Below are 24,187 nucleotides of genomic sequence, written 5' to 3' on the forward strand. Positions count from 1 at the left end.
ATTCCTTTAGGCATCACCACTGCACACGGCGGGGGGGCGGCAGTGCACACCGGGGCCCCTGGGGCAAGGGGCAGCGCGCGACTGCGCACGGGCCACACGGGGAAGGCCGGTCTTTACAAGGTGGCAGGCGCGTGACACACCTGAAGGGGAGGGCAGGCGGGTGGCACTCCCCCATGCCCCAGGTGCGGGGCAGGGTTGAAGACAGTACGAGCCAGCATCTGGGGCCCACCGTGGGCTGCGGGTCAACAGAAGGCTCAGCCCTGAGTCTGAAGGAAGCCCGAGGCAGCGGGGTGCCCCAAAGAAGGCCCCTGTGAGGCTGCCAGCAGGGGAGTCGGCATAACTGTGGGGAAGGCAGGGCCAGCCCGGTGAATGGGGGGGTGGGGGAGGGGCGTGGGGGAGGGGCAGCAAAAAGGAGAAGGGTGGAGTTAGGCTGCAGAGAGCAGAAGCTGGAGGAGGGGAGACCCAGCCAGCTGGGGCCATGGGCCCCCCTGTGGCTCAGGGTGGTGACTGGGGGTAAGGATGGGGCTGCCATCTCTGCCCCAAGCCCCTCTGCCTGGGGCCGCTTAGGCCCCTCGCCCCAATGCTCAGAGCCCCCAGGGCAGATCCCTGCCTCTGCCGGAGCGCCCTGTGGCCCTGCCCAGCCGGCTCAGCTCGGCCTGTCCTCAGCCGCTCCGGTCCGCACCTTGGTCCAGCAGGGGCTGCCCGGCAGCAGGGCGAGCGGACTGACGGGAGGCCCAGGGTGGGCAGTCTCTGGGGCGGGTGGGCTTCCCTCAGGCCTTCCCGAGCAGCAGGACTCATCAGTGTCCTTGGCCGGGCTAACTGGGCAGGTGGGCGCCTCCGGGGGCCTCACACCACGGTGCTGACCGAGGGATCTGAGAGGTTGAGCGGGCCCGTGATATCAGTGGGATGGTACTGCTGCAAAATAGAAATACACAGACAAGGCGGCCGTTAGCCCTGGTGCCGGGGACACGCGCGGGCCGGGACAGGGTAGACCGGCCAGCCGGCCGACCGGCGGGCGGGCAGGCGCGGCCTGGGGGAGGCTGGGGGTGCTCCTCCCCCGACCCCGTCGTGTTCCGGGGCTCTGCGTGGCCGGCCGCTGTCCCGCGTCTGTCTGTCTGCGGGGGAGGGGCAGAGGAGGGCGGGCGGGGCGTCTCAGCTCTCCCTATGACGGGAACACAGCTGCAGCTGGCCCTCCTCCCTCTCAATAGCGCGTCGCGGCAGCACTGTGTCTTTTTGGTTTTGCAAAGCGCCGCGTCCACCCCCGGTGCTCTATAAATAAGAACCAACAATCAATACCCGCCGGCCCCTGGCCGCCAGGGATCCCAGCCCTGAGCGCCCAGTGCCACTCTGGCCCGGACGGCCACAGGACAGGGGCAGAGGATCTCAGCAGCTGGACCGACCCCACCCACCCACAAGAGCCCCCACCCAGGCCTCCCTCTGAATAGGCGCCCAGCCCCAGAGACAGGGTGGGAGCTGGGCTGCCCAACCCGCCCATATCCCAGTGGCAGTGCCCCATAGTCAACACTGCAGGAGGAGGCCAGCCCCAGATGCCACCTGGCGCCAGGGCTGGTCCCAGAGGGCGGTCCCTAGTGCCCAGATCAGGCAAGGATTCCACTGGGAGTATGTCCCCAGAAGGGCACCATGCAGGGTTCTGAGCTGCACTTGGGCCAGCACCAGACGTTGGCGCTGGGACTCGGTGCCACCACCTGAATGTGGCCCATCACCTGCATGACTTCTGTGTCTCCCCTTTGGCCACCTTGCCCAAGAAGAGCTGTTTCTCCTGTCTGCAAGGAGGCATCCCATTCCCCTGACTACCCCAACCCACAGTCCTCTCCCTCCCACTTCCCAGCGCCCCCTAGTGGGACCCCTGGCTCAGACCTTAAGCATAGGTCCTGTCCACTTCCCCTGGGCTGGGCAGCCCTGAGGGTGGTGCTTCCACCAGTTACTGAAGCCTCTAGTTGCTCACAGCCCTTGGACCCTCACTGTGCATTCATCCTCCCTGTGCTCAGCCCCTGCCTCAGGGAACTGAGTCCTGGTGACTTTGCCCTGGAACCAAGTCCTATCTGTACCTTGGAGGTCTGCCCCGCTTCCTGTGTAAGGGGTAGGGGCTGAAAACCCCAGTTCCTTCCTGGGGCATGACCCCTTTGGGTGATGCTGCCCATGGGTAAGAGGGGCTTCCTATGAGCTGGAGATGAAATTGACCCCTGGATTGCAGGGTGGCTGCTGGGCTGAGGTCTCTGCTGGCTGTGCTCCCTGGGACAGGGCGACTGTAGTAAGGCAGAGTCCCTTTGGGGACCATTTTTCTTTTTTCTTTCTTTTCTTTTTTTTTTTTCTTGTGTGTGTGTGTGTGTGTGTGTGTGTGTGTGTAATGGAACCCAGAGGTGCTTTACCACTGAGCTATATCCCCAGTCCTCGTACTTTTTTATTTTTATTTTTTATTAAGCTAAGTTGCCTAGGGCCTCCCTAAGTTGCTAAGGTTGGCCTCAAACTTGCGATTCTCCTGCTTCAGCCTCCCAAGTCACTAGGGTTACAGGTGTGCACCACCACCCCTGGCTGTGGGACTTTTTTTTTCTGAGTCCATTTCCAGTGCAGTGACAAGCTGCCCAAGGCAGGATACAGGAGTTTGGGCTCAAAAGGCAGAGGGCTGGTTCTTACAGTGGCCCTGGGGGGACCCTGGGGGTCGGAGCAGAGATACCTGTCAGCCTCCTGCTCCACAGCCTCCCCCTGGGAAACAGTGTCACCCAGGGCTCTGCAGGTTAGGGCTATGGGCTACCCTACCTGCTTGCAGACCCTCTGGGGGCTGCCACCTCACCAGCAGTGTCCTGCTCAGCCCTGGGAGGAGCCACCCCTCTGGTCCCACCCCATTCCCCACCTGATGGTCCCCTGGGCTGGAGCCAGTTCCAACACGAGGCCCCAGCCGTCCACCCAGCTTGGCCCAGGCCCGGCCCCCAGCCCCGGCCCACACAGAGACCACATGGAGGGTGCGACAGGCATGGCTCTGGTGAGACAGGTGAGACAGGTGTCTGGGGACATCACAGCCACCCCCGCCAGGGCCCTGCAGGGCAGCAGTGAGGGCCGCAGGCCCCTCGAGGGAGGCGATAGAAACAGGGATGTCACAAAGAAGTGGTGTGGCCTCCTGGCAGGGAAACCTGGAACATGACGCTCTGGCTCTCGGGCTGGGCGCAGCCCGGAGAGGTGGTGAAGCTGACTGACTGACCAACAACATGAGACGGCTTCAAGATGGTGTGTGGGTCATGGCACGGGCGGAGCGGGGCGGGCAGATACGTGGAGACACATGGGGAAAGCTGAGGACCAGTGAGGGCTGGGAGAGGCCTGAGGAGTCCCGGAGGACAGTGCCCAGGTGTGGGCAGAGGGCTGACCTGGGGTGAGGGGCCAACTGGGGGCAGAGGCACAGATGGCCGGGTTGGCGGGGGAGCAAGGGTGGGATGGTAGAGGAGAGGGAGACAGACATGGGGCGAGGGAGGAGTCGGAGACGTGGGACTGGGGTGCTCTCCCCCTTACCGTGTCTTTGGAGGACCTACGTCTCTTGAAGCTGGATGCCAGGGTGGAGGTGATAGCCCTAAATGTGGCTTTCTTTTTAGGGTCAGGCTCTGCTCTACCACTCTTTCTATCCTAAAATGAATATGTATAAGTGATTAGATGGCTAAGGGTGGCGGCCACACCTGCCCTCGCCTGCTCCTTGGGGGCCGTTGCCCGGCCTGGCCGGCCACTTGGGCCCTCACTCCTGCCTGCCTCCCTGTGCTGGACATACAGAACAATAGCTGGACTTGCGAGGGTGGCCTCTTCTCTTGCCCGAGGTCTCAGGCCTGAATTTGCTTGTGCTGGGGCTGGGCTTGAGGGTCCCAGTTGGCTTTCTTCCTGGGAGTTCCACCTGGCTCCCTGGATCCTAGGTGGCCCTGGCTTACGGGCATCCTGGGGAGGAGGAGCCCCCCAAGGACTAGAGGAACTGCTCCTCAGGCCACACCAGCCCTTCTGTGCGGAAGCTGCAGACCCCAAGGGGCACACATCAAGACTGAGGAAGAGGCCAAGTGCCGAAGGCAGGTGTTGAGATGGAGTGACAGACAGAGGCAGCTCCCAGGACGCTGGCCTGTGTCTGATGGCCAGCATGGCCCTGTTCCTGCCAGCAAGAGCAGTGGCTAGGTCCCCAGGGGACGGGGCCAAGAGCAAGAGTGGGATAGATGAGAGGTGCGGGGGCTCCAGCAGCCCCACCCCACAGCCCTCAGTGCCAGCTTCATCCCAGGACAGCTCCAGGAAGGCACCCAGAGAAAGAGAAGGATGAGGGAACCGTCACTTGGCATGGGCCACCAGCGCTCAGACCTGCACAGGACCCTCTGCCCACCCAATCCCCATCCCTGGTGGGCCATGGCGGTCCATCCCACATGCAGCCTTGGCAGCAAGTCCCCTTGAATTCAGCCTGGGACACCAGGCAGGAGTGGGCCAGCCCCATTCGGATTGCAGACACGGAGCAGAAGGACACAGCAGGAAAGGGGGTCCCTCAAGTGTGTCGAGGGGGCCTGGGCGGCGAAGGCCATCTGGAACTCACGTGCTAACACAGTTGGCCCCTGTCTTATCCCGCCTGCTTGCCTTCCTATGGAATGGGTGCAGGCAGGCAACTGGAGAAGAGGGGTCAGGCAGAGGCTTGGAGCAGGGTGCATGGCCTCCCTCCGCCGGCTTGGCAGTATGTGGCCACCTGCAGGCAGTCCCCTGCCAGTGCTGTCCCTGTGCCCTGGGAGCACTCACCACTGCCCCTGGCCATGGCTCCTAGCTCCAGTCCTGCCCATTGGAGCCAGAGCCAGTGCCACGGTCTGCAGGGATGGAGGAGGGCCATGGCCAGGCCGAGCCCTGGGCGCCAGGCCTCGGAGGGTGGCCTGCCCTACCTGCAGGTTCTTCCTCCACACGTTCACTGCGGCGAAGGCCAACTGCATCTGCTTCCTTCGGGCATCCTTGTGCCGTTTGTAGGCGATCTCAATGAAAATCAGGAAGATCCCAGCCACGATGCCCCCAGCCACCAGCATGAAGACCCCTGGGGGTAGGAATCCGAGCCTCAGTTGTGGCGGGGAGGCCCCGTCCCACACAGAACCCTCTCCAGCCTCGGCACAGCCTGGCGGGGAATGTAGTGCCCACCTGCCATGTTCTCGAAAGTGAGGGTCGCAGGGGCGTTGCTGCGGGAGTCGCATTCCTGGTACCGAACCCACGTCTTGTCCAGGTCTTCCATGAAGCCATTCTCATGGGACCTGGGACACCGGCAAGCTGTGAGCCCGGGAGGGCCTGCGGTGGCGGCCAGGGAATGGGTCCTGGGAGCCCAGCCGCGGGGCGTCCGGATTGGGCCAGGACTGCGTGGGTGGGGCGTGGTGTAGGCAGTCCCCGCCCTGGGCGGGGCGGGGTCAGTGCGCCGCCTCCCTGAGACTGGGCACTTGGGGAGGGGGTCCAACTGCTGTGGGGAAGCTCGTGAAGGAGAAGGGAGATAAGCTGCAGGCGCATGGGCAAACTCACTTGAGAATGGACAGGGAGACATTCTGTTTCCAGGGGCTGTCCTTGCGCATGCCGATGCCGAAGCCGGAGCGGAAGAACAGCTCGCCGGTGGTCACCAGGTCACACTTCTGAGAAGCTTCGAACTCCAGCACCGCCGAGTCCCAGATGAAGGCATGGAGCTTGCTGTGAGCAGAGCAGGGTCACCACAGCCCCCACGTGCGTGCTCCCCCTGCCCGCTCGCTCGCCCTCTTGCCAACCCGACTTCTCCTGGGTCATTTTAACTGTGAGGGTGGACGGCCCCCTTTGCCTATCCCCTCACTGCCCTGTCCAGCCAGGGTGGCCTCCCCGCCACTCACTTGTCCCGCACGGCCTGGATGGCCTCGGCTGCACTCTCGTAATTGTGTTTCTCCATGTGTCGGTACATGGTGCTCAGCTCCACCTGCCGTCGGAAGTAGATGTCCACAGAGCTCTGCTTCACAGTTGCGTAGATGAACTTGTCTGAGGGGTTCCTGAGCTGCATGGGCAGAGGGGTGGGCTCCGGCTGCTGCCCAGATCCCACGGGAGGCAGAATCCCTCCCCTTCAGCCTGCCCTCAGCCAATGTCCTCCCCCAGCCTGACTGGGCCTCACCCGAGGGTCGTTGATGCCTGTGATGCGCTCCTCAGGCCGGTCCAGCACCAGGAAAGCCGCCAGGTTGGCGGTGTAAGAGGCCACGATGATCATGGCAAAGCCGGCCCACACCATGCCCAGGATTCGAGCAGAGAAACTTCTGGGGGCACCTGAGGATAGAGGTTTAGGTCAGCTCCCGGAGGCAGGGATGGAGCAGACAGGGACTATGCACAACCTCACCTTCCCCAATGCCAGAGTTGAGCAGGACGCCCCAGGAGAACCACATGGCAGAGGACAGGGTCAGAGCATCCTCCTCCTCCTCCTCGCTGTTCACCTTGAACCGGCCAAAGGGGCTGCAGGGTGTAAAGGGCAGGTGGGAGAGAGGGCGGAGAGGCAGCCCTGTCCCTCCCCTGTCGAGTTCAGTCTGCCCTGAAGGTGGGGACGTCCAGGCCCACCTTGCTGCGCTCACCTGAAGCGGTCCAGCAGGTAGAGCATCACAGCCACTACGTGCACCGACAACCCCACCAGCAGCCACAGTGTGCTCTGGAAGGGCTGCATGAACGAGTCCAGTGTGCTCCGGGGAATCTCCTGCAGGTAGACAGCTGGTCAGTGCTACCTCTACTTTCCAGTACCCTATCACCACCCCTCAGCCCCTGCTCACCTTCTTGACCAGAATGGTCAGGCCCTGGTACTTGAAGGGCTTAGAAAACTCAATGTACTGTGCACGCTCATTGTTGATGGTCAGCGGCGCCACGATCATGTCCGCCTGCCCGCTAAGCAGCTCGCCCATCATCCCGTTCCACTCCTTTTTGTTGCTGTTGTTTACCTGCAGGGCGATGGAGCTGGTGTGGTTGCAGAATGGATCTGAACGGCTTCTGCGCCAGGTCCCCCAACCCCGGATCAGCCCTGGCACATCACAGGGGGTGGGGGTGGGTAACTTCTGCTCTAGACCCAGCTCCAGCCTGAGGGCCCCTCCCACCCCAAGTCCCACCCCAGGCCCCACCCCAGGCCCCACCCCTGAGGCCTGCTAACTAAGGCTCCTCCCAATCACGATCCCCCATGCTCCAGGCTCTGCCGGACAGCCCATGCCATACCCGTTCCTGTGTGCCGAACTTGCCATCGGCCACCAGGTGCACCTCATAGGTGAAGTTCATGGTCCGTGCCAGTTTGATGAGCAGGTCAATGCAGAAGCCGTAGCAGCACTGAGGCACTGTGTGGCGTGCTAGGGGGTTTGAGGCGTGGTCATCCCAGGCTCTGGGTTGCGCTGTCCTGCGTCCCCCTCCCCCAGCTAGCCCAGCACTCACGGCTGCCCGGAGATGTGTCGTTGGGCCCGGTGCAGATCACCTTCTTGACGGGGTCTCCGTTGACGGTGAACTCCTCCTTGCACGTGCCGTCGCCCAGCGTGGGCTTGACGTAGACGAAGGGCTCCTGGTGGATGGTCACAATCTGGGGGGGGGAGAGCCAGCCTGGACCATCGGACCCGCTGCCACCTGGCATTGCCTGCTGGGCCCACAGCCCCAGGCACTCCAGCCCCACCTGCCATCCCCACCGCAGCGGGCCCTGCCTGGAGCCTTCCCGTGGCTTCCGGATCAGTGGGCCTCCTCCTGGCCATGCCTTACTGGGCCGCCCTGGGCCCCCCGCGGGACCTTGTGAGCATCTCCTGAAACACCTTCTCCTTTTCTTTAGGTTGTCTTTACATCACTCCCTGCACCAAAGCAGACTGTGGGGACCTCCAGTGTATACTGGCACCTTCTCTAGCCTCTCAGGAGAGAAGCAACTCCCCATTCCATCCAGGGTCCCCACACCCCTCACGGTGCCACACAGTCAGTGGAGACGCCCACAGGGCCTGTCTGTCTCTCCTTAAGCTGTCCCCTGCCTCTCCTGGCCTCCGCCTGCCCTCAGTCTGACCCTCATCTTCGTCCCTGCCCCTCTGATGCTCCTGTGTTCTGCCATGTGCCTTGTGAACCCAGGTTTCAGCTTGTTCTCTCCTCCCTGTCCTTCAGGGCCCTCACTCTGGGTGTGGGGGAACAGATACAGGTGGAGGGTTGACTGAAGTGTAGCTCAGCATACTGACCAGGCATTCTGGGGAAGGTGCTGTTGGAGTTGAGCCTGCAAAGTGGGCAGAGGGACAGGTGGTCTAGGCGGAACTGGATGGCAAGGGTGGGACACATGATGCTGGGTGGGAGGGAGGCCCTCAGCTGAAGGTCTTGGTGAGTGGAAGCTGGGAAAGGTGGTCAGGGCCCAGCCTCACCTCCATAGTAGCATGGTTAGCTTTTATCCCCTGGAGGGGGGAATTGTAAGCTCTTGAAGCTTATTTACTTTTAAATTTTTTCTTTTTTTGTTATACAAGTAATAAATGTTGATACTTTTAAGTTAGTGAGGTCAGAAGCAAAGTTGTGAATACCCATCTGCACCTCATAGCCTACATGAGGCCTTCTGGTCACTGACACGTTTTTGTTTTGTTTGACTGAACTGGGGATTAAATTCAGGGGTGCTTTACTGCTGAACTACATCCCCAGTCCCTTTTTATTTTTCATTTTGAGACAGGGTTCTGCTAAGTTGTCCAGGCTGGCCTCAAACTTGTGATCCTCCTGCCTTAGCCTCCCTAGTACCTGCAGCTGCTACTTTCAGTGTTTTGACTGCTACTTAGACTTCGAAAGGCAGAGTGCCTGAGCTCCAGGGAGATGCCACATGGTGCTTCAAAAGCCCACTCGTCATAGTAAAGGGTCCAGAGTGAGGTCAGGGCTGTCTCCAGGCGGTGGGGGCGAGCTCAGTGAGAGGACAGTACTGAGGGACAGCTGACAACCTGGGACACTAGGAGAAGGGTAGTAAGGCATATTGCACTCCAGGTCCTGTTTTGTGGCCTATGGCACCAGTGGAGCTGGTGTGGCTCAGCATGGGGACAGAACAGCACCTGGGAGGAGAGAGGAGCCGTGGGTGAGCCCAAAGGGGCGAGCAGACAGGCCAAGGAAAAGATGCTATGAGGGAGGATGTCAACCGGAGGAGGGGGCTTCCAAAAGCCCAGGGAGACCTAAGCCAGCTGGATCAAAGAGAAGACATGTGAAGGGCCAGGACTCAGGTCAGCAAACACTGGAACCAAGGTCTGCACTGAGCACAGAGTGGCCACCCAGCTGTCCCTCTGTCCCCATCAGTTGTTCCCCAGGCTTAACTGGCACTGGGTCAGGATGGGTCAGGAGAGAGCCCATTGGATGGGGCCAGCTGCTTCATCTCCTCCCTTTCCTTTTCTCTTGCTTCCTTTTGTGCCAGGCATGTGGAGGGCAGCCAGGTGTGGATGGGCCCCATCTCCACTTCCTTTAGCTGACCTTACTGCCCCTTCTTCCAGGCCTGAGGGGTTGGTGGGGTATCCAGGGTGGGGTGCTGGGGCAGGTTGGCAGGACCCCACCTTTAGTCTGGTAGACATCTGGTACCCTCGAGGTTTCTCAGTCTCTCCACCTGGCCAGATGATCTTCCTGTCGTTAGGGATGACCTGGGGGTGGGAGTATGAGATGGAGGGTGGCCACGCAGGGGTCTTGGCCCCAGGACCCTAAGGCCCCAGCCCCCACCCCCTCATGACCCCCACCTACATGGGTGCCATTGTAGATGCCCACTTGCACCAGCTTGCGGTTCTGCAGGTTCATGATGCTGTAGTTGGCAAACTTCCGGTCCCCGTCCTCGTTGAACTCCACACGGCCAGTCACTCCGTCTGCGTACTTGGAGGACATCAGTACCCTGGGAGGGCAGCATGGTTCAGACCTATCAGCAGCACCTTCTCCCCAGCCTCCTAAGCTGCCCAAGCCACTCCTTCTGCCCCCGTCCCATCAGAGGGAAGATCAGCATACAGCAGACCTCACTCTGAACGATAGGTATCATGTGTGTCTGCCCACACCAGATGGACGGCACTGCTAGTGACAGCTGAGTGGATCCTAGGTGCCAGACCCTTTGTGGGCTTCCTGTGGGTTAGGACGTTTGGCCCCCATAGCAGCCATCCTGGTTTTACAGAGGAGGCAGAAGCAGCCAGGTGGGGAGGCAGGCCGAGCCTGGCGTCAGCTCTGCCCACCAGGCAGTCCGTATCTCTGTGTGTGCACGTGTGTTGTACTCATTGGAACCTACCAGGGAATGGACAAATCTGCACGTGTGACCCCCATGCGGGGTGCACATCCATGCCCGTACTCGTGACACGTGTCATGTGCTGAGTCTGTGCACACGTGGGTGTGTGTATGTGTGTGCATGTGCGTGCGCTGTGGGTATGCTTCTGTTGTGGGTACTGTGGACCCTGGCCTGGGTACAGAGGTGCTGTGATTTAGCTTCTGCCCCGCTGCAGTCATTCCCTGGGTCTCTGGCTCTCTACAGCCTTGGGTTTCTTGTCTGACCTCCTGGGTCCCTAGAAGCTTCCCGTCCCCACCTGCAGCAAGAGCGCTTCCCAAGGGCTGCCAACCACTGAGGGAAGCCCCCCGCCTCCGGGTGGGCTGTCCTGTGGACAGGAGGGGTGGAGCCTGGAGGCAGTCACGGCTCCAGTGACAGCCCAGGTGCTGGTGTCAGTGTGGGCAAGAGGGCCATGGCCACCGCAGTGAGGGGGTGTTGTGGGAAGGCGGGGATGCGTGGCCGCCCCACCTCTTGAAGAGCGGCCCGGTCTTCCAGATGTTGGTGTTGCCCACGCAGCCGCGGGGCGGGTCGGTGATGTTCTCCTTCTCCAGCAGCTCGTGCACGGCCTGGGCCACCACGCCCACCGCGTCGCTGATGTGGGCGGACTCGTTCTTGCCGTTGATGAGCTGCAGCCCGATGATGCCTGCAGGAGGTGCGGCTCAGAGCCCGCGGGGCTCCCCGCCCCGCCCCGGGGGCCCCCGCACTCACCGTCGGGCGCGTAGCGCAGGGCGTTCCCCGAGATCTCGCGCTCCCCCACCAGCCACACGTACCCCGAGCCGGTCATATTCAGCATGGCGGCCGCGCGGTACACGGTGGCGGCGTCGTCCTCGCTGTGGGGCAGACGGGGCTGACGCGCCAGGACCCTGGCCCTTCCACCCGAGCCTCTAGTGCTTGGGTTCTCCATCTCAGAGCCTGGGCGCCCCAACCGGAGCCAGACAGGAGACCCCTGCGCAGGAGGACGCCCTGACCCCGGGAGCCTCCCTGGCCGTCACTGGCAACCTGCCTTTGGGGCAGGGATGGGGTTGGACACCTGCTTACAGGACTGGACAGGGGCTGGCCCTGGGCTGGGTGACCCAGGGCAGTGAGGGATCACTGTGCATGCCCGCTCACCAGGCAGTTCTAAGGCCTTCTCGTGCCCACTTCCCCCATCATCTCTACTGGGCAGGCAGTCACACCATCCCTCTGCTAGGATACTGAGGTGTACAGTGGCAGTGAATGGCAGAGGACGGTCTATGCCTGGACTGTCCACCCAAGAGCCCATGACCTTGAGCCCTCATGGACCAGTCACAGCCCTCCTCGGATCCTTCCTGTTCAATCGTGCAAGTGAGAGGGTTGGGGTTCCCTGCATGGATGAGATGCTGGTGGAACTGCCCCCAGGGGAAGCTGCCCTAAGCATCCGGCAGAGGCTTCCAGGCAGAGGAGGGCCGGCTCTCATTTCTGGTGTCTGCATAGCAGCTGTGTTCTCCTTCCCCCCAGGCCAGGGCGGCCAGGCAAGTCCCACCTTGCAGGGACATGTGGTCTTGAGCTCTTGGGGTATCCTCAGAGGTGATTCCTGTGCACAGTGAAGGAGAAGACCTGGTCCCCTGGGGCTGGGTCTCCCTGGACATGACAAGGACTCTGCGACCCACTAGGGGTCCTCCTGCATCTTCCTCTTGTCAGACCCTTCCCTGCAGGGTTTGAGCCAATCCCAGTTGGGCCTAGACTTCAAGGGACAGTGCCTGGTGCAGGTGTAGCAAGTTTGGGTGGATTGCCTGAATGTTAGGCAGGTTTCACAATGGCTGACTCTCAGCCAGGGTGGTCTTCAGCTCTCTAAGGCCTGACCCAATTTTCTCAAGGATTAGCTAACAAAGAAACGCGGGCCCTCAGTATTCGCTCTAAATGGCAGCGCCTCCCAGTGATCCAGGCAAGAGCATCTGGCCGGGATGTGGTGCAGCCAGCATGCAGATCAAAGGAGCCAACACCAGGCAGCTGCGCACACTGGCACCTGCCAGTGAAGCCTGTCCTCTGTTGGTGATTCAGACCTGTGACATGTCACTTGGTGGAATGATAAACCTGATCAATCTATCAAACCTTGTCAGATTATGTTATGGAAATAGGTGACGCTAATAAGGAGAATTTCAGGAAAACGCTGGTAAGAGTGAAAAGTTTGGAAAGTGATTTCTCTGCCTTCTATAGAAAATTGACCAAACTTTAAGAATGGCACAATGGGGTCTCGGTACGATGCTGCTCTCAACAACCGTCACAAAGGAGGAACCCAAGTGTGACAGGTGCACAGGGTGTAACTCGGTGGCAGAGCGCTTTCCTAGCATGCCCACGGGCCTGGGTCCCATCCTCAGCTCCTCAGCACCACCAAAAAACTCAACAATGGTGAGAAGACCCGTGCTTGCTGCTGCCTGGGTCCTGCCTTCCTGTGCTCCTGAGCTTGGTGCTGCTGGGTGGCTCAGTTGATCCATCCTCTGCTATGGGACTTTGACCCTTCTGCTCCAAGGAGCCCAGAGTGTGAGGGGAGGGGTCCTTGCCAGTCCTGACAGGCCATGGATGGGTTCATTAAGAAGGCTATAGGATGGGGCTGGGGATGTAGCTCAGTTGGTAGAGTGCTTGCCTTGCAAGTACAAGACCCTGGGTTTGACCCCCAGCACCGCAAAAAAGGGCTGTAGGTGGGTGTGAGCTGATGGGTATGCTGTGTGTGCACATGTGTAGAGTATGGTGTGCACACACATGCCTGAGTACATGTATGTGTGGTACGTGTTATATAGAGTGGTACTCATGCCTGTATTTGTGTGTTATCATGCCTACTTGTGTGTAATGTATGGGGTATGTACGTAGCATGTACATGCACACACGTGCATGAATGCCATACACATGTACATGGTGTATGGGGGGCACTTGTGTGTGACATGCATGTGTGTGAGGTATATTGTTTGTGCATGAGTGCATAGTGTGCACAAGGTTCATGTGCATATATATGTGTGTGTCTATCATGACATGTCCCCTTCCCTGGACTGGCCTTTCTCTTAGCAAAAAACATGCCTTGGGGTTTTTCAACACAGGGTAGGCCCCTGCCAACCTGTGTCCGAAGACAGGGACATATGACAAATGGTATTTGCCATAGGGAAAATACAAAGTGTCCACCCCTCTGCTGGGACCTGGATGTAGAGGTTCTGTGGATCTGTTTTACAGGTGGTTCTCTGGCCTGGGTCCTGTAGGTCACCCTAGTTATAATGTATGGGTCAGGTAGTTGGCTTGCTGTAATTTCGTTCACTGCAAAAGTGCCCAAGAGTAGAACTGGGGATTGAACTCAGGACTTCCTTGAGCTTCATTTCAGTCCTTTTTATTTTGAGACAGGTTAGTGCTAAGTAGCTTAGGCTGGCCTGGAGCTTGCTGACCTCCTGCCTTAGCCTCTCAAGTCCTGGGATTACAGATGTACCCACCCATTCTTTTGTTCCGTCCCATCCACCAAATCTCCCTCAAGTTGTAGGATGAGTGAAGAAAGTGTAAATGGATCAGAAAATAGGAGGGTCTGAGCAGGACATAGTGGCTTAGGCTTGTCATCCCAGGTTCTGGGGAGACTCACAAGAGGATCACAAGCCAAGACAGCCTGGGCTACCTAGCCAGACCCTGTCTCAAAATAAATAAAAAAAAAATTAGAAGGGCTGGAGATGTAGCTCAGTGGTGCCCCTGGGTTCAATCCCCAGTACTGGGGGCAGAAAAAAAAAAGAAGGGTCTGGCAGGGGCTTTCCTGGGTGGGGCTTCCCTGGGTTGGGCGAGGCTTGTGCCAGGAAGGGGCTTTCCCTGGGCGGGACTTCAGAGGGGTTTCTGCAGCCCTGCCCCTTGCCTGGACACAGCTTTAATCCTTTCTCAGGAAACCCTGGACTGCCCTCCACAAGTGCCCACAGTTGCATCCAAGGCAAAGGCAAGTGACCCTTGACTCCAGGGTCTGGGTTTGCTACTGTAAAATGCGGAGTGTGGTGGGGAGTGACCGTTGCCTGCCCCGGCTGCCAGAAGGGCAGGTGAGGCCTCAGGCCGTCTTAGCCTCAGCATCTGGCCTCTCACTCAGAGTGGGGCAGTGACCCCAAGCCTGCCATCTGCGTAGGGGAAAGTCCTACCTGAGGGTCGGAGGAGACCCAGCAGCCCCACCCTGTGTGCCCACAGTGGGTGGAGTGCTGCTGGCATCGAGCCGGAGAATTTATTGACCACATGTGCAGACAGACCCTTGTCCTGCTGCTGGCCTTCCCTGCCTTTAGGACAGCAGGGACAGGGTGTGTCCCTCTGGGCCTGGGGACTGCTGTTTTGCTCCACTCCCAGTGGAGCTCTCAGGTTGGGGTGGACAGAGGAGTGTGTGCACCAGGCCCCTGCCGTCTCCAGCAGGGCTTCCTTTTCCTGTTCGTTCCCTCTGCAGGGGGACGCAGCCATTTGCAAACAGGGAGAATTTCACTGCAGGACTGTCCTGGAGGCTGGTCTGGGGCAGCAGTTCTTCACAGGACCCTAGCTGGTGTCCCTGCCACGCTGCTCTGATCCTTTAGTCGGCAGTTTGGGCCTCTCGCTGTGTGGGCCTCGCCACCTGGATTCACCTGCCCGCCTGCATGTCACTCGAGGTGTCTGCATGTGTGTCCTGCATGAGTCTTGGGGATTCCTAAGGGCAGGGTCTTCTCCATCCCTCACCCAAAGTTCACTTCAGGGACAACAGCCGCATGTGGCTATGGATGGGGAAAGGGCCAGGGAGGGATGGGCAATGGAAGTGTGGAACTGGCCCGCTGGCCAGGTGGGGAGGTGCAGTTTCCTCTGTGAAGGCGTTTTGGAAGCCCAAGCTCTCTCTGCCCATTGGTGCCCCAGCCCTGGCCGAGGGTGGGTTCCTGGTCCAGCACAGCCCTGAGTGCTGTGTGGGGGGGCACAGTCCAGCCTTACCTGGCGGAGAGGATAATGACCCGGGCCTCCAGCTCTCGTGCCTCCATCAGCAGGGCCGTCACGTTCTTGGTCCCAGGGTCGAACTGCAGCACCTTCTCAGCCTGCGGTGTGAGCAGGAGTGTTAGCAGGCGGTCGGGGCAGGGGACACAGCGCCTCAGTGGCGAGAGGGGGGCCGGAGCCACTAGGAACCCCAAGGCAGCTGAGCTAGGGCTGCCGTGGCCTGCGTTGGCACTGCACTGTCCACCTTCCTTCCTCATCCGGGCCTGGCCTGGCCTTTCCTCCTGTCCGTTCTTCAGCCTGCTCACTGTGCTGCGCTCCTCTCTGCTCTCTGTCTGCTTTCTCTAGCTCTCTCTCCCTCGCTCTTGTCCTCATTTTGCACTGAGCATGCAAGCTGAAGTGGACCAAGATTCAGAAAGAGACGTGCAGCGGACAGGAAATAGAATAGAGTTTTGGAATGCAACCGGGAACGGATATGGGGCCGACTTTTCCAAAACCATGGGAGATCCTCTCAGCTCAGGCCTCATTCCTTAGGCCCCTGCAGGAGCAGCCGGACCCAGGCAGGGGCCAGGTGGGCGGGCTCCCTCCCAGGGTTCCTCAAGGAAACCCTGGGGGTCCTGGAGATTCGCATGCACTTCCCAGAGAGCAGCTCCTCCTGCGGCCGGGTCGCCTTGAGGATGCAGGTCAGGGTCACAGCAGTGGGCCGTGGGCACCCACGCCGCCCACGCCTGCCCTCTCCTGCCTGCCTGCTGCTGCCTCACAACCTGGCTGTCCTCACTGCTCAGGCCTGCGGCTCGGCACAGCGAGGGCCAGACAGTGGCCCTAGTGGCCGAGGTGCCGCAGGCCGGGGCTCGCTAGTCGGTGGGTGGCGTGCACGTCCATGCATATATACCTTGGGTCCGCGCTTGTTGTCATAGGACAGTTGGTCGAGGTTTTCATAGTTCCTTTTTTTACTCTGATGAATAATGTGCACAGAGAAAATATGCAGACACAGAAGAAGATTATAAACGGTTGAAAATGACGGCGCTAAAGCAATCACACCACCTCCTGGGCACGTCTGCAGACGGGCACGTACCTGGAGCTCGCAAACACCGAGGCCCGGGGCAGGGCTGGGGCCGGGCTGGCGCTGGGGTTGGGGCAGGGCCGGGCCGCGGAGGCTCCTGCCACAGAGGCTCCCTACCACGGAGCTGGGTTGACTCTCAGGAGGACGGGAGGCCCTGTCCGCATCCACCCTTGGGTCCCGCCTGCCACCCCCGCCCTGCCATGCACCTGCTGTGTGGCCCCAGCAGTACCCACCCTGAGTGGGGAAGAGCAGCCCCCGGGGCAGTGCCCCATGTCCCGCCCACTCCACCCCTGTCCTCCCTTCTACCCTCTGGAGGCCCAGGTGTTCTCTTTTCACTAACTGGCGTGCCCACGCCCGCCGGCCCACGTGTGCATCCAGGAGTGAGCAGGATAGGATGTATGTGCCTGTGTCTCTGTGAGGCGACCTGTGTCCATGGGCGTCTACATGGGAGTTTTGGTCTGCAGAAGGCCTTGACGGGGACGGGGGAGGGGAGGGCAGGAGGACTGACTCTGTGTGTGTGTGCGTGTGTGTGTGTGTGTGTGTGAGTGAGCTGGTGTGTGCCAGGGAGAGTGCACACGTGGAGGATACACTTTGCGGCCAAGTGTGCGCGCCCTTGCTGGGCTGCACGAGGTGTGGAGGCAGGTGGAGTTGCGATCTTTCCAGGGAAGTGTGGCGTACCTGCAAGTATGAGGGCAGGTAGCTGGGCACACCGGTGTGACTATGGTGGAAGTCTACGTGGCCCTGGGTGGGCATGCCAGGAGGGGAAGTTCCTATGGGCAGGGTGGACCCTCTGCGTCTGGAGCCAACCCTCCCTCCCGGCCGTAGCAGCCACCTGTGACAGGACCTCAGGGCCCTCTGGCTCTACCTCTGGCTCCCCCCACCATACCCTCTACTTCCTCTAGGGGCTTATGATGTCTTGGAGGGCCCAGGCTTGGCACTAAGTGTGGCGAAGCCAGTTCTGACTTCACAGAACATGCCCCATCCCGTCTGGCCTCTGGGACTCCCAGCCTGGGAATACTCCCTCCTGTCTGACCAGGGAGTCGCAGGCTGTGGGACTTGGTGGAGGTGACCCAGGACCAGGTCCTCCTCAGGCTGGCCACAGGCGTGGCAAGGCAGGGGTGGGGGGTCCCTTGGACCCCCAGAAATCCTGGCTCTGATTTCTGGCAGTCTCACGGAGGGAAGGCTGTGCTGGCCTGGGGTGTCAGTGTGTTCTGGGATCAGGATCTGATAGGTCCCACACGCATGCAGAGCCCAGCCCTGTGGTGGGGGTGGGGGAGGAAAGTGAGCCTGGTGAGCAGTGCCCAGGCCAGGGTCGCGGCAGGTGTTGGTGGGTGGGGCTTTGGTGAGGGCAGCAGTGAGCGGGTGGGAGGAGGCTTCCGGAGGCCTCTGCAAGGACACGGAATGGATCCCAGCAAGAAGGGACAGGTTCTGGGGAAGGGGCCAGGCAGTGTGGCCACCACATTGGCGAGGTGCCCTAGGGAGGCGGTTGAGGCTTGGGATGGGTGGGAGGGCAGGCTGGCTGACTTGCCTGGGGCGAGGGAACCTGCGGGCTGGCGGAGGGGCGGGGCAGGGTGTTTGCGGAGCTCCAGGTGGTCCGGCCCTCGCCCCGCAGGGACTGACACGAAGGAGATTTCGACTAATGGCAAAAGCAAGTGAAATGAGCCGAGGACAGGCCGGGGCGGGCGCCGCCAGACGCGGTGGTGCTGAGCATGCAGGATGGAGAGAGAGGTGTTCACAACGAGCCACAGACACGGCGCGGCCCGCCTGCTCCTGCGCGCTCCGAGGCGCCCCCGCCGGCGGCCGGGCCTCACCTTGGACTCGCGCTCCTCCAGCAGCGTCTCGAGGCGCTTCTGCGCGGCCCGGCCCTCGTGGTCATCGCTGACCAGCAGGATGATGTGGTTCCAGCTGTAGACGCGCATCATCTCGAACCACACGCTCGACTGGTGCGAGTAGGGCGGCACGGTCCGCAGGAAGCTCAGGTGAATGCTCTGTGGTGGCAAAGGGGGCGCTGAGGCGATCTCAGCCAGGACCCAGCCAGTGTCCTGCCCCGGGCGGCAGGGTGCACCTGCCTGTCTCCCGGCGCCAGCTCCTCCACCCCCTGGCAGCACTGGGGAACCCTCCTGACCCGGGACCCCAGCTCCTCCACCCCCTGGCAGCACTGGGGGACCCTCCTGACCCCGGACCCCAGCTCCTCCACCCCCTGGCAGCACTGGGGGACCCTCCTGACCCCGGACCCCAGCTCCTCCACCCCCTGGCAGCACTGGGGGACCCTCCTGACCCCGGACCCCAGCTCCTCCACCCCCTGGCAGCACTGGGGGACCCTCCTGACCCGGGACCCAGCTCCTCCACCCCCTGCCAGCACTGGGGGACCCTCCTGACCCCGGACCCCAGCTCCTCCACCCCCTGGCAGCACTGGGGGACCCTCCTGACCCGGGACCCCAGCTCCTCCACCCCCTGGCAGCACTGGGGGACCCTCCTGACCCCGGACCCCAGCTCCTCCACCCCCTGGCAGCACTGGGGGACCCTCCTGACCCGGGACCCCAGCTCCTCCACCCCCTGGCAGCACTGAGGGACCTCCTGACCCCGGACCCCAGCTCCTCCACCCCCTGGCAGCACTGGGGGACCCTCCTGACCCGGGACCCCAGCTCCTCCACCCCCTGGCAGCACTGAGGGACCTCCTGACCCCGGACCCCAGCTCCTCCACCCCCTGGCAGCACTGGGGGACCCTCCTGACCCGGGACCCCAGCTCCTCCACTCCCTGGCAGCACTGGGGGACCCTCCTGACCCGGGACCCCAGCTCCTCCACCCCCTGGCAGCACTGGGGGACCTCCTGACCCCGGACCCCAGCTCCTCCACCCCCTGGCAGCACTGGGGGACCCTCCTGACCCCGGACCCCAGCTCCTCCACCCCCTGGCAGCACTGGGGGACCCTCCTGACCCCGGACCCCAGCTCCTCCACCCCCTGGCAGCACTGGGGGACCCTCCTGACCCGGGACCCAGCTCCTCCACCCCCTGGCAGCACTGGGGGACCCTCCTGACCGGGGACCCCAGCTCCTCCACCCCCTGGCAGCACTGGGGGACCCTCCTGACCCGGGACCCCAGCTCCTCCACCCCCTGGCAGCACTGGGGGACCCTCCTGACCCCGGACCCCAGCTCCTCCACCCCCTGGCAGCACTGGGGGACCCTGCTGACCCGGGACCCCAGCTCCTCCACCCCCTGGCAGCACTGGGGGACCCTCCTGACCCCGGACCCCAGCTCCTCCACCCCCTGGCAGCACTGGGGGACCCTCCTGACCCGGGACCCCAGCTCCTCCACCCCCTGGCAGCACTGAGGGACCTCCTGACCCCGGACCCCAGCTCCTCCACCCCCTGGCAGCACTGGGGGACCCTCCTGACCCGGGACCCCAGCTCCTCCACCCCCTGGCAGCACTGGGGGACCCTCCTGACCCCGGACCCCAGCTCCTCCACCCCCTGGCAGCACTGGGGGACCCTCCTGACCCGGGACCCCAGCTCCTCCACTCCCTGGCAGCACTGGGGGACCCTCCTGACCCGGGACCCCAGCTCCTCCACTCCCTGGCAGCACTGGGGGACCCTCCTGACCCGGGACCCCAGCTCCTCCACCCCCTGGCAGTACTGGGGGACCTCCTGACCCCGGACCCCAGCTCCTCCACCCCCTGGCAGCACTGGGGGACCCTCCTGACCCCGGACCCCAGCTCCTCCACTCCCTGGCATTCCTCCTTCCTCCTCATACATCTGGTCTGAGAAATGGAAGCTTGGTACCCGCAGCAGCGTGCTGACTGGGACTCAGGTCTCTGTGGAATTCTTCCTGGGGGCAGACCCACCCCAGGCCTTTCAGACATTCCTGGGCTGCTCTCTGCCTTAAGGCAGCTTGATTGGGAGCTGTGGGCTCTGGGTAGGAGGAATTTGGAGAGGACAGGGAGTCCTGGAAGTCCAGCTACAGAGCCCGGCCCAGCACCAGCTGGATGTCCCCTGACAAGTGGCTTCCCTGTTGTACCTGCAGGTGGCCCTGCGCCTGTGGGCTGTGGACCTCATCTAGTGTCTCAGAGCCAGATTGCCTCCCAGCTGGTAGGACCTCCCAGAATCCTGGCAGACTGAAGGCTGCATGCCTCATCAGTCCCTGTGCCCCTCTAGGTTGCAGTGTCCTGTAAAACTGGCTGGAAGTCCTCTCTGCCCTTCCTGCTGCTGCACCAGAATTGGACAGAGACCTGACCCTGGCCTGTGGGCTTCAGGGCTCTCCAGGTAGGCACAGAGCCTCCTGCCATGAGCTACCTGGTCTGTCCACCCCAAACCATTTCCCCCCCACCCTGTGGTGGGCAAGGCTGGTGACTACAGCCCTCCTGAGCACCCCTCTTCCATCCAGGTACATTTCTTCCTGGAGACCCTCCAGCTCTCCCAATGCTCCCTGTAAAGTCTCCCGCCCAGGAAGTCTCTCCAGCCCACTGGCCTTCTCCTTCCCACCATTTGCCTCTGAATCCCATCTGCCTGTGCGTGAGATTGCATGGGTACCTGTGTGCCTGTATGAGCACATGTTGGGGGACCAAGACACCCACAGGGCGTGGGGGGCCTCTGAGGGCATGGATGACTCGTGGTGCGTGGTCCAGGTGTGAGTGTGTGTGCTGCCTGGAGGCTCCTCCGGGGCAGCGGAGCACCCTGCCCTGCCCTGGCCCACTGCTTGTGGGCCAGCAGCCTCTGACCCTGGGCTCTGCAAGGCTGAACATGGGGGCCAGAGAGCCAGCTGGGCTTACCTTGTCTGAGTAGATGGACATGCGGGTGGTCAGCCCCAAGACGGGGATGCGGTAGAAGCCGGCTGTGTAGGAGACAGGCGTGGGAGTGAAGTGGTCATTGGGAGTAGGTGGGTGGCTAACTAGGATGGCATAGACCTGTGGACACAGGAAAGAGGGTCAGTTCCATGGGGGAACAGGGGCAGCAGGGGCTGGGCCTGGCAAGCCAGGGTCCAGGTGGTGTTATTTATGTGCACATAGCCACAGATGCCCAAGGGGCTTTACCATTCTGACCAAGAACCTACCATAGAGGCTGGTCAAGCAAGACTCTAGGGGCTGAAGGGACACAAGCAGGGAGCCATGGATCCCTGCTCAGCTGGCCCTTCACTTCTCGAACATGGCTGACTAGGGCCCCAGGGTCTTTGGCCTCATGGTTTCCCTGGGGTCTGCTCATGCCCTGGCCCTGAGCATGGGGATGCACTGGGTGGCCAGGGGGAATAGCTAGTCCTGCAATATGCTGACATGGACACCCCAACCAGCCACTGAGCCTCCCGCTGGTCAGAAGTGGGAAAAGCCCAGGGCCCAGCAAAACAGTTAACCCTGTGGTTTGTATGGAGCTGTGAGGAAGTTCAGCCAGGGGCTGCCACTGGGCAGGGTCCTGTGGGCCCTGTTGCTAGTGTCCCCTGGGGCTGAACCCAGGATGGCATGACACAAGCCCGGTCCTGACTGAAGCTGACCTCATCCCTGAGGGCAGGCCCACGGTCAGTGGCTCCCTAGAGTGGATGCTCCCCTCTCCTTAGCCCCTCCCCAGATGGGAAGAAGAAGGCTGGGGCTCCGTGTCACTTCACATCTGAAGGGCTTGTGTCTGTCCTCAACTCTACCTTGGGTTCAGGTCCCCCAGTTTCTGAGAATGGGGACAGGGTGTCGGGCACCAACCCACATGATTGGGCTGGGGTTGCTGTGCTAACAGTAACTGGTCCCAAGGGTGCTCTGTGAATGACAGCGTCTCCTGGCACTGACTGCTCAGCAGGCCATGCCCAGAAAGACACTGAGTGAGTGACAGGATTCCCTCAGACGCCTGCCCGGAATTCCTGACTCCACCCATCCATATCATGATCCCAGGTAGAACACGTGAGAGAAGCCACTGGTCACAGGCACCAGTCCCGACCTTGGCATCCTGCACTAGGGCATGGGGGCTGACTTTTGAGGTGAAGGTGTCCTGTCCCTAAGCTACACCCGCATCCCTTTTATTTCTTATTTTGAGGTAATGTCTCATTAAGTTGCTGAGGCTGGCCTTGAATTTATAATCCTCTTGCCTCAGCCTCCCATCATTGGGACAACTGGTGCATGCCACCATGTCCCTCAAGGAAGGATTTTTGAGAAAAACTCTGGCATGGCCTCTGCATGGGGCTGTTCAGACATTCTTCCTCCCCGGGTCTTCATCTCCAGTCCACACCCAGGGGTGCCCACAAAGAGCTGTGGATTGTCGTTTGCATGAGCACAGGTGCATATGTGCTTGTGTGACTGCAGGGCTCCACGAGCACGTGCTAGGATATGTATTCCTCATGCTCAACATGTGAGCACACATGGACATACTGTGTGCCCAAAGCATCTGCTTTGGTACATGTATGTGAGCACATGTTTGTGCACCTGGGAATGCCAGTGTGTCCACAGATGTGCATACGTATGCGAGTGGGCATGTGTGATTGATTGTGTAACATCGAGGCGCATGAGTGCGTGTTCCTGTAGTGTTCATGTGTGTGTGTGTGTGTGAGCATGTGTGTCCATGGGTTTGGTGTTTCTGCCAGGGAGCACGTGAACAGCACTTGACCCAGCCTGTGCTGCCTCTCACAGGAAGGGCTGCATTGCAGTTGTCCTCAGGCTTCATCGGAATTCTGCAGGCAGCACTGCCGGGGCGGACAGCTCCAACAGAATCTCAGGAGTCACAACCTCCCCCGCAGTGCTCGCTGCTGAAAGCACCCATGACGTGTTCAGTGCCTCTCACGTGTGCAGTCCCCACTCCCAACCCCACAGAGCACCCTGCTCCCACACCTGGTATGCTTCCCCTCTCAGGCCTGCAGAAGGGGGAACGGGAGGGGAGGAAGGAAAGGAATCAAGAATCAGAAACAAAGATGGCCCCATCCTGCTTGGAAACCTGCACGTTTGCCCTGACTCTGGAATGCCTGGCCCCACACTGACACCATGGAACAAAACACCCCAAATTGGCCACATGTCTGCACACGGAGCCCCAGAGACCTTCTGAGGACCTGCCAAGGTGGCAGGTGATCAGTCTGGGGGCCAAGACGAGAAAACCAGCAAGCCCTGGTGTTGGGTTCCCAGTGAAACCAAGCCTCCCGGGAAGGAGCCCGTGTTCTCGGGCTTGCCCGTGTTCTCTTAAGGGGAGCGAAGGGTTAGGAAAGGAAGGAAAGAAGCCGGACAGTGGGAGGGTGGCAGGGGAGCGGGGAAGGAGGGAGGCGGCAAGCACCTGGCTGGAGATGAGGTCCTCGCACACCGACAGGGCCATCTGGATGGCATTGGGCTTGTGGGTGACCGAGGTGGCGTTGAGCTGGATCTTCCAGGAGCCGTGCCGCTTGTTGGCCTGGTTCACGGCCTCGCGGAACATCTGCTCATGCTTGCGCGTGCTCAGCACCGCGCCGATGTTGACGATCTTGGGGTCGCAGGCGGCACGGGCGAAGGAGCAGGTGAAGAGCAGGGCGAGCGTCAGCAGGTGCATGGTGCTCATGGGCTCCGGCCACCGCGGGCCTGGTCCTGGGCGGCGCGAGGAAGGCGCCCTAAGTGCATGCCCCGCGGGGCGCCCCGCGGGCGGGGGTCGCCGGGTGCGCGAGGGCCGGCTCGGCGTCCGCGTGTGCGGCGGGCGCTGTCCACGGTGCTGAGCGCCGCGCGCGGGCAGGGCTGGGCGGCGAGGGTGGCTAGACCCGGTCCCGACGCTGCGGAGGCTGCGGCGACTGCGGCAGCTGCGGAGCCGCGAGCGGGGCCAACGCGTCCTACCCCTCCCGCCGCCCCCGCTTCCCGACGCGGAGCCGAAGGGGGCGCCTCCCGCGCAGAGCGTGCGCCTGCGTTCGCGAGAGCGCCGGGTGCGCGTGAACCGGGAGCGCCCGAGTCCGCGCGTGTGTGCGCGCGTGTGGGGTCCGAGGACAGCGAACGGTGCCGTCGCCCGCCTGCCTGCCAGAGCTGGAAGGTCGGAGGAGCCCGCGTCACGTCGTGCACCTGTGCCCTGT

At 61.7% G+C, this 24,187-nt stretch overlaps 1 protein-coding gene across 8 annotated transcripts; it reads right to left on the reverse strand.

Annotated features, from left to right (window-relative positions):
- Grin1 (glutamate ionotropic receptor NMDA type subunit 1) lies at positions 1-24,140 on the reverse strand. Of its 8 annotated transcripts, none has more exons than XM_047524536.1 (21): positions 23,434-24,140; positions 20,973-21,107; positions 18,020-18,196; positions 16,038-16,100; positions 15,149-15,249; positions 10,952-11,073; positions 10,712-10,886; positions 9,685-9,829; positions 9,504-9,587; positions 7,405-7,546; positions 7,195-7,322; positions 6,762-6,926; positions 6,570-6,688; positions 6,341-6,453; positions 6,122-6,270; positions 5,850-6,007; positions 5,515-5,676; positions 5,146-5,255; positions 4,899-5,044; positions 3,523-3,633; positions 1-1,269 (listed from the first exon to the last, which is right to left on the reverse strand). In XM_047524536.1, the coding sequence occupies exons 1-21, from the start codon at positions 23,689-23,691 to the stop codon at positions 1,153-1,155; spliced, it is 2,880 nt and encodes a 959-aa protein (XP_047380492.1). In that variant the 5' UTR covers positions 23,692-24,140; the 3' UTR covers positions 1-1,152. The 8 variants fall into 8 exon arrangements, with proteins under 8 accessions (XP_047380492.1, XP_047380487.1, XP_047380491.1 ...); XM_047524531.1 differs by having other exon boundaries at positions 1-915; positions 23,434-23,839; XM_047524535.1 differs by lacking the exon at positions 16,038-16,100 and having other exon boundaries at positions 1-915; positions 23,434-23,839.
- Positions 24,141-24,187: the final 47 nt, after the last annotated feature.

Source organism: Sciurus carolinensis, chromosome 14, assembly GCF_902686445.1.
Source record: "Sciurus carolinensis chromosome 14, mSciCar1.2, whole genome shotgun sequence".
Lineage (NCBI taxonomy): Eukaryota > Metazoa > Chordata > Mammalia > Rodentia > Sciuridae > Sciurus > Sciurus carolinensis.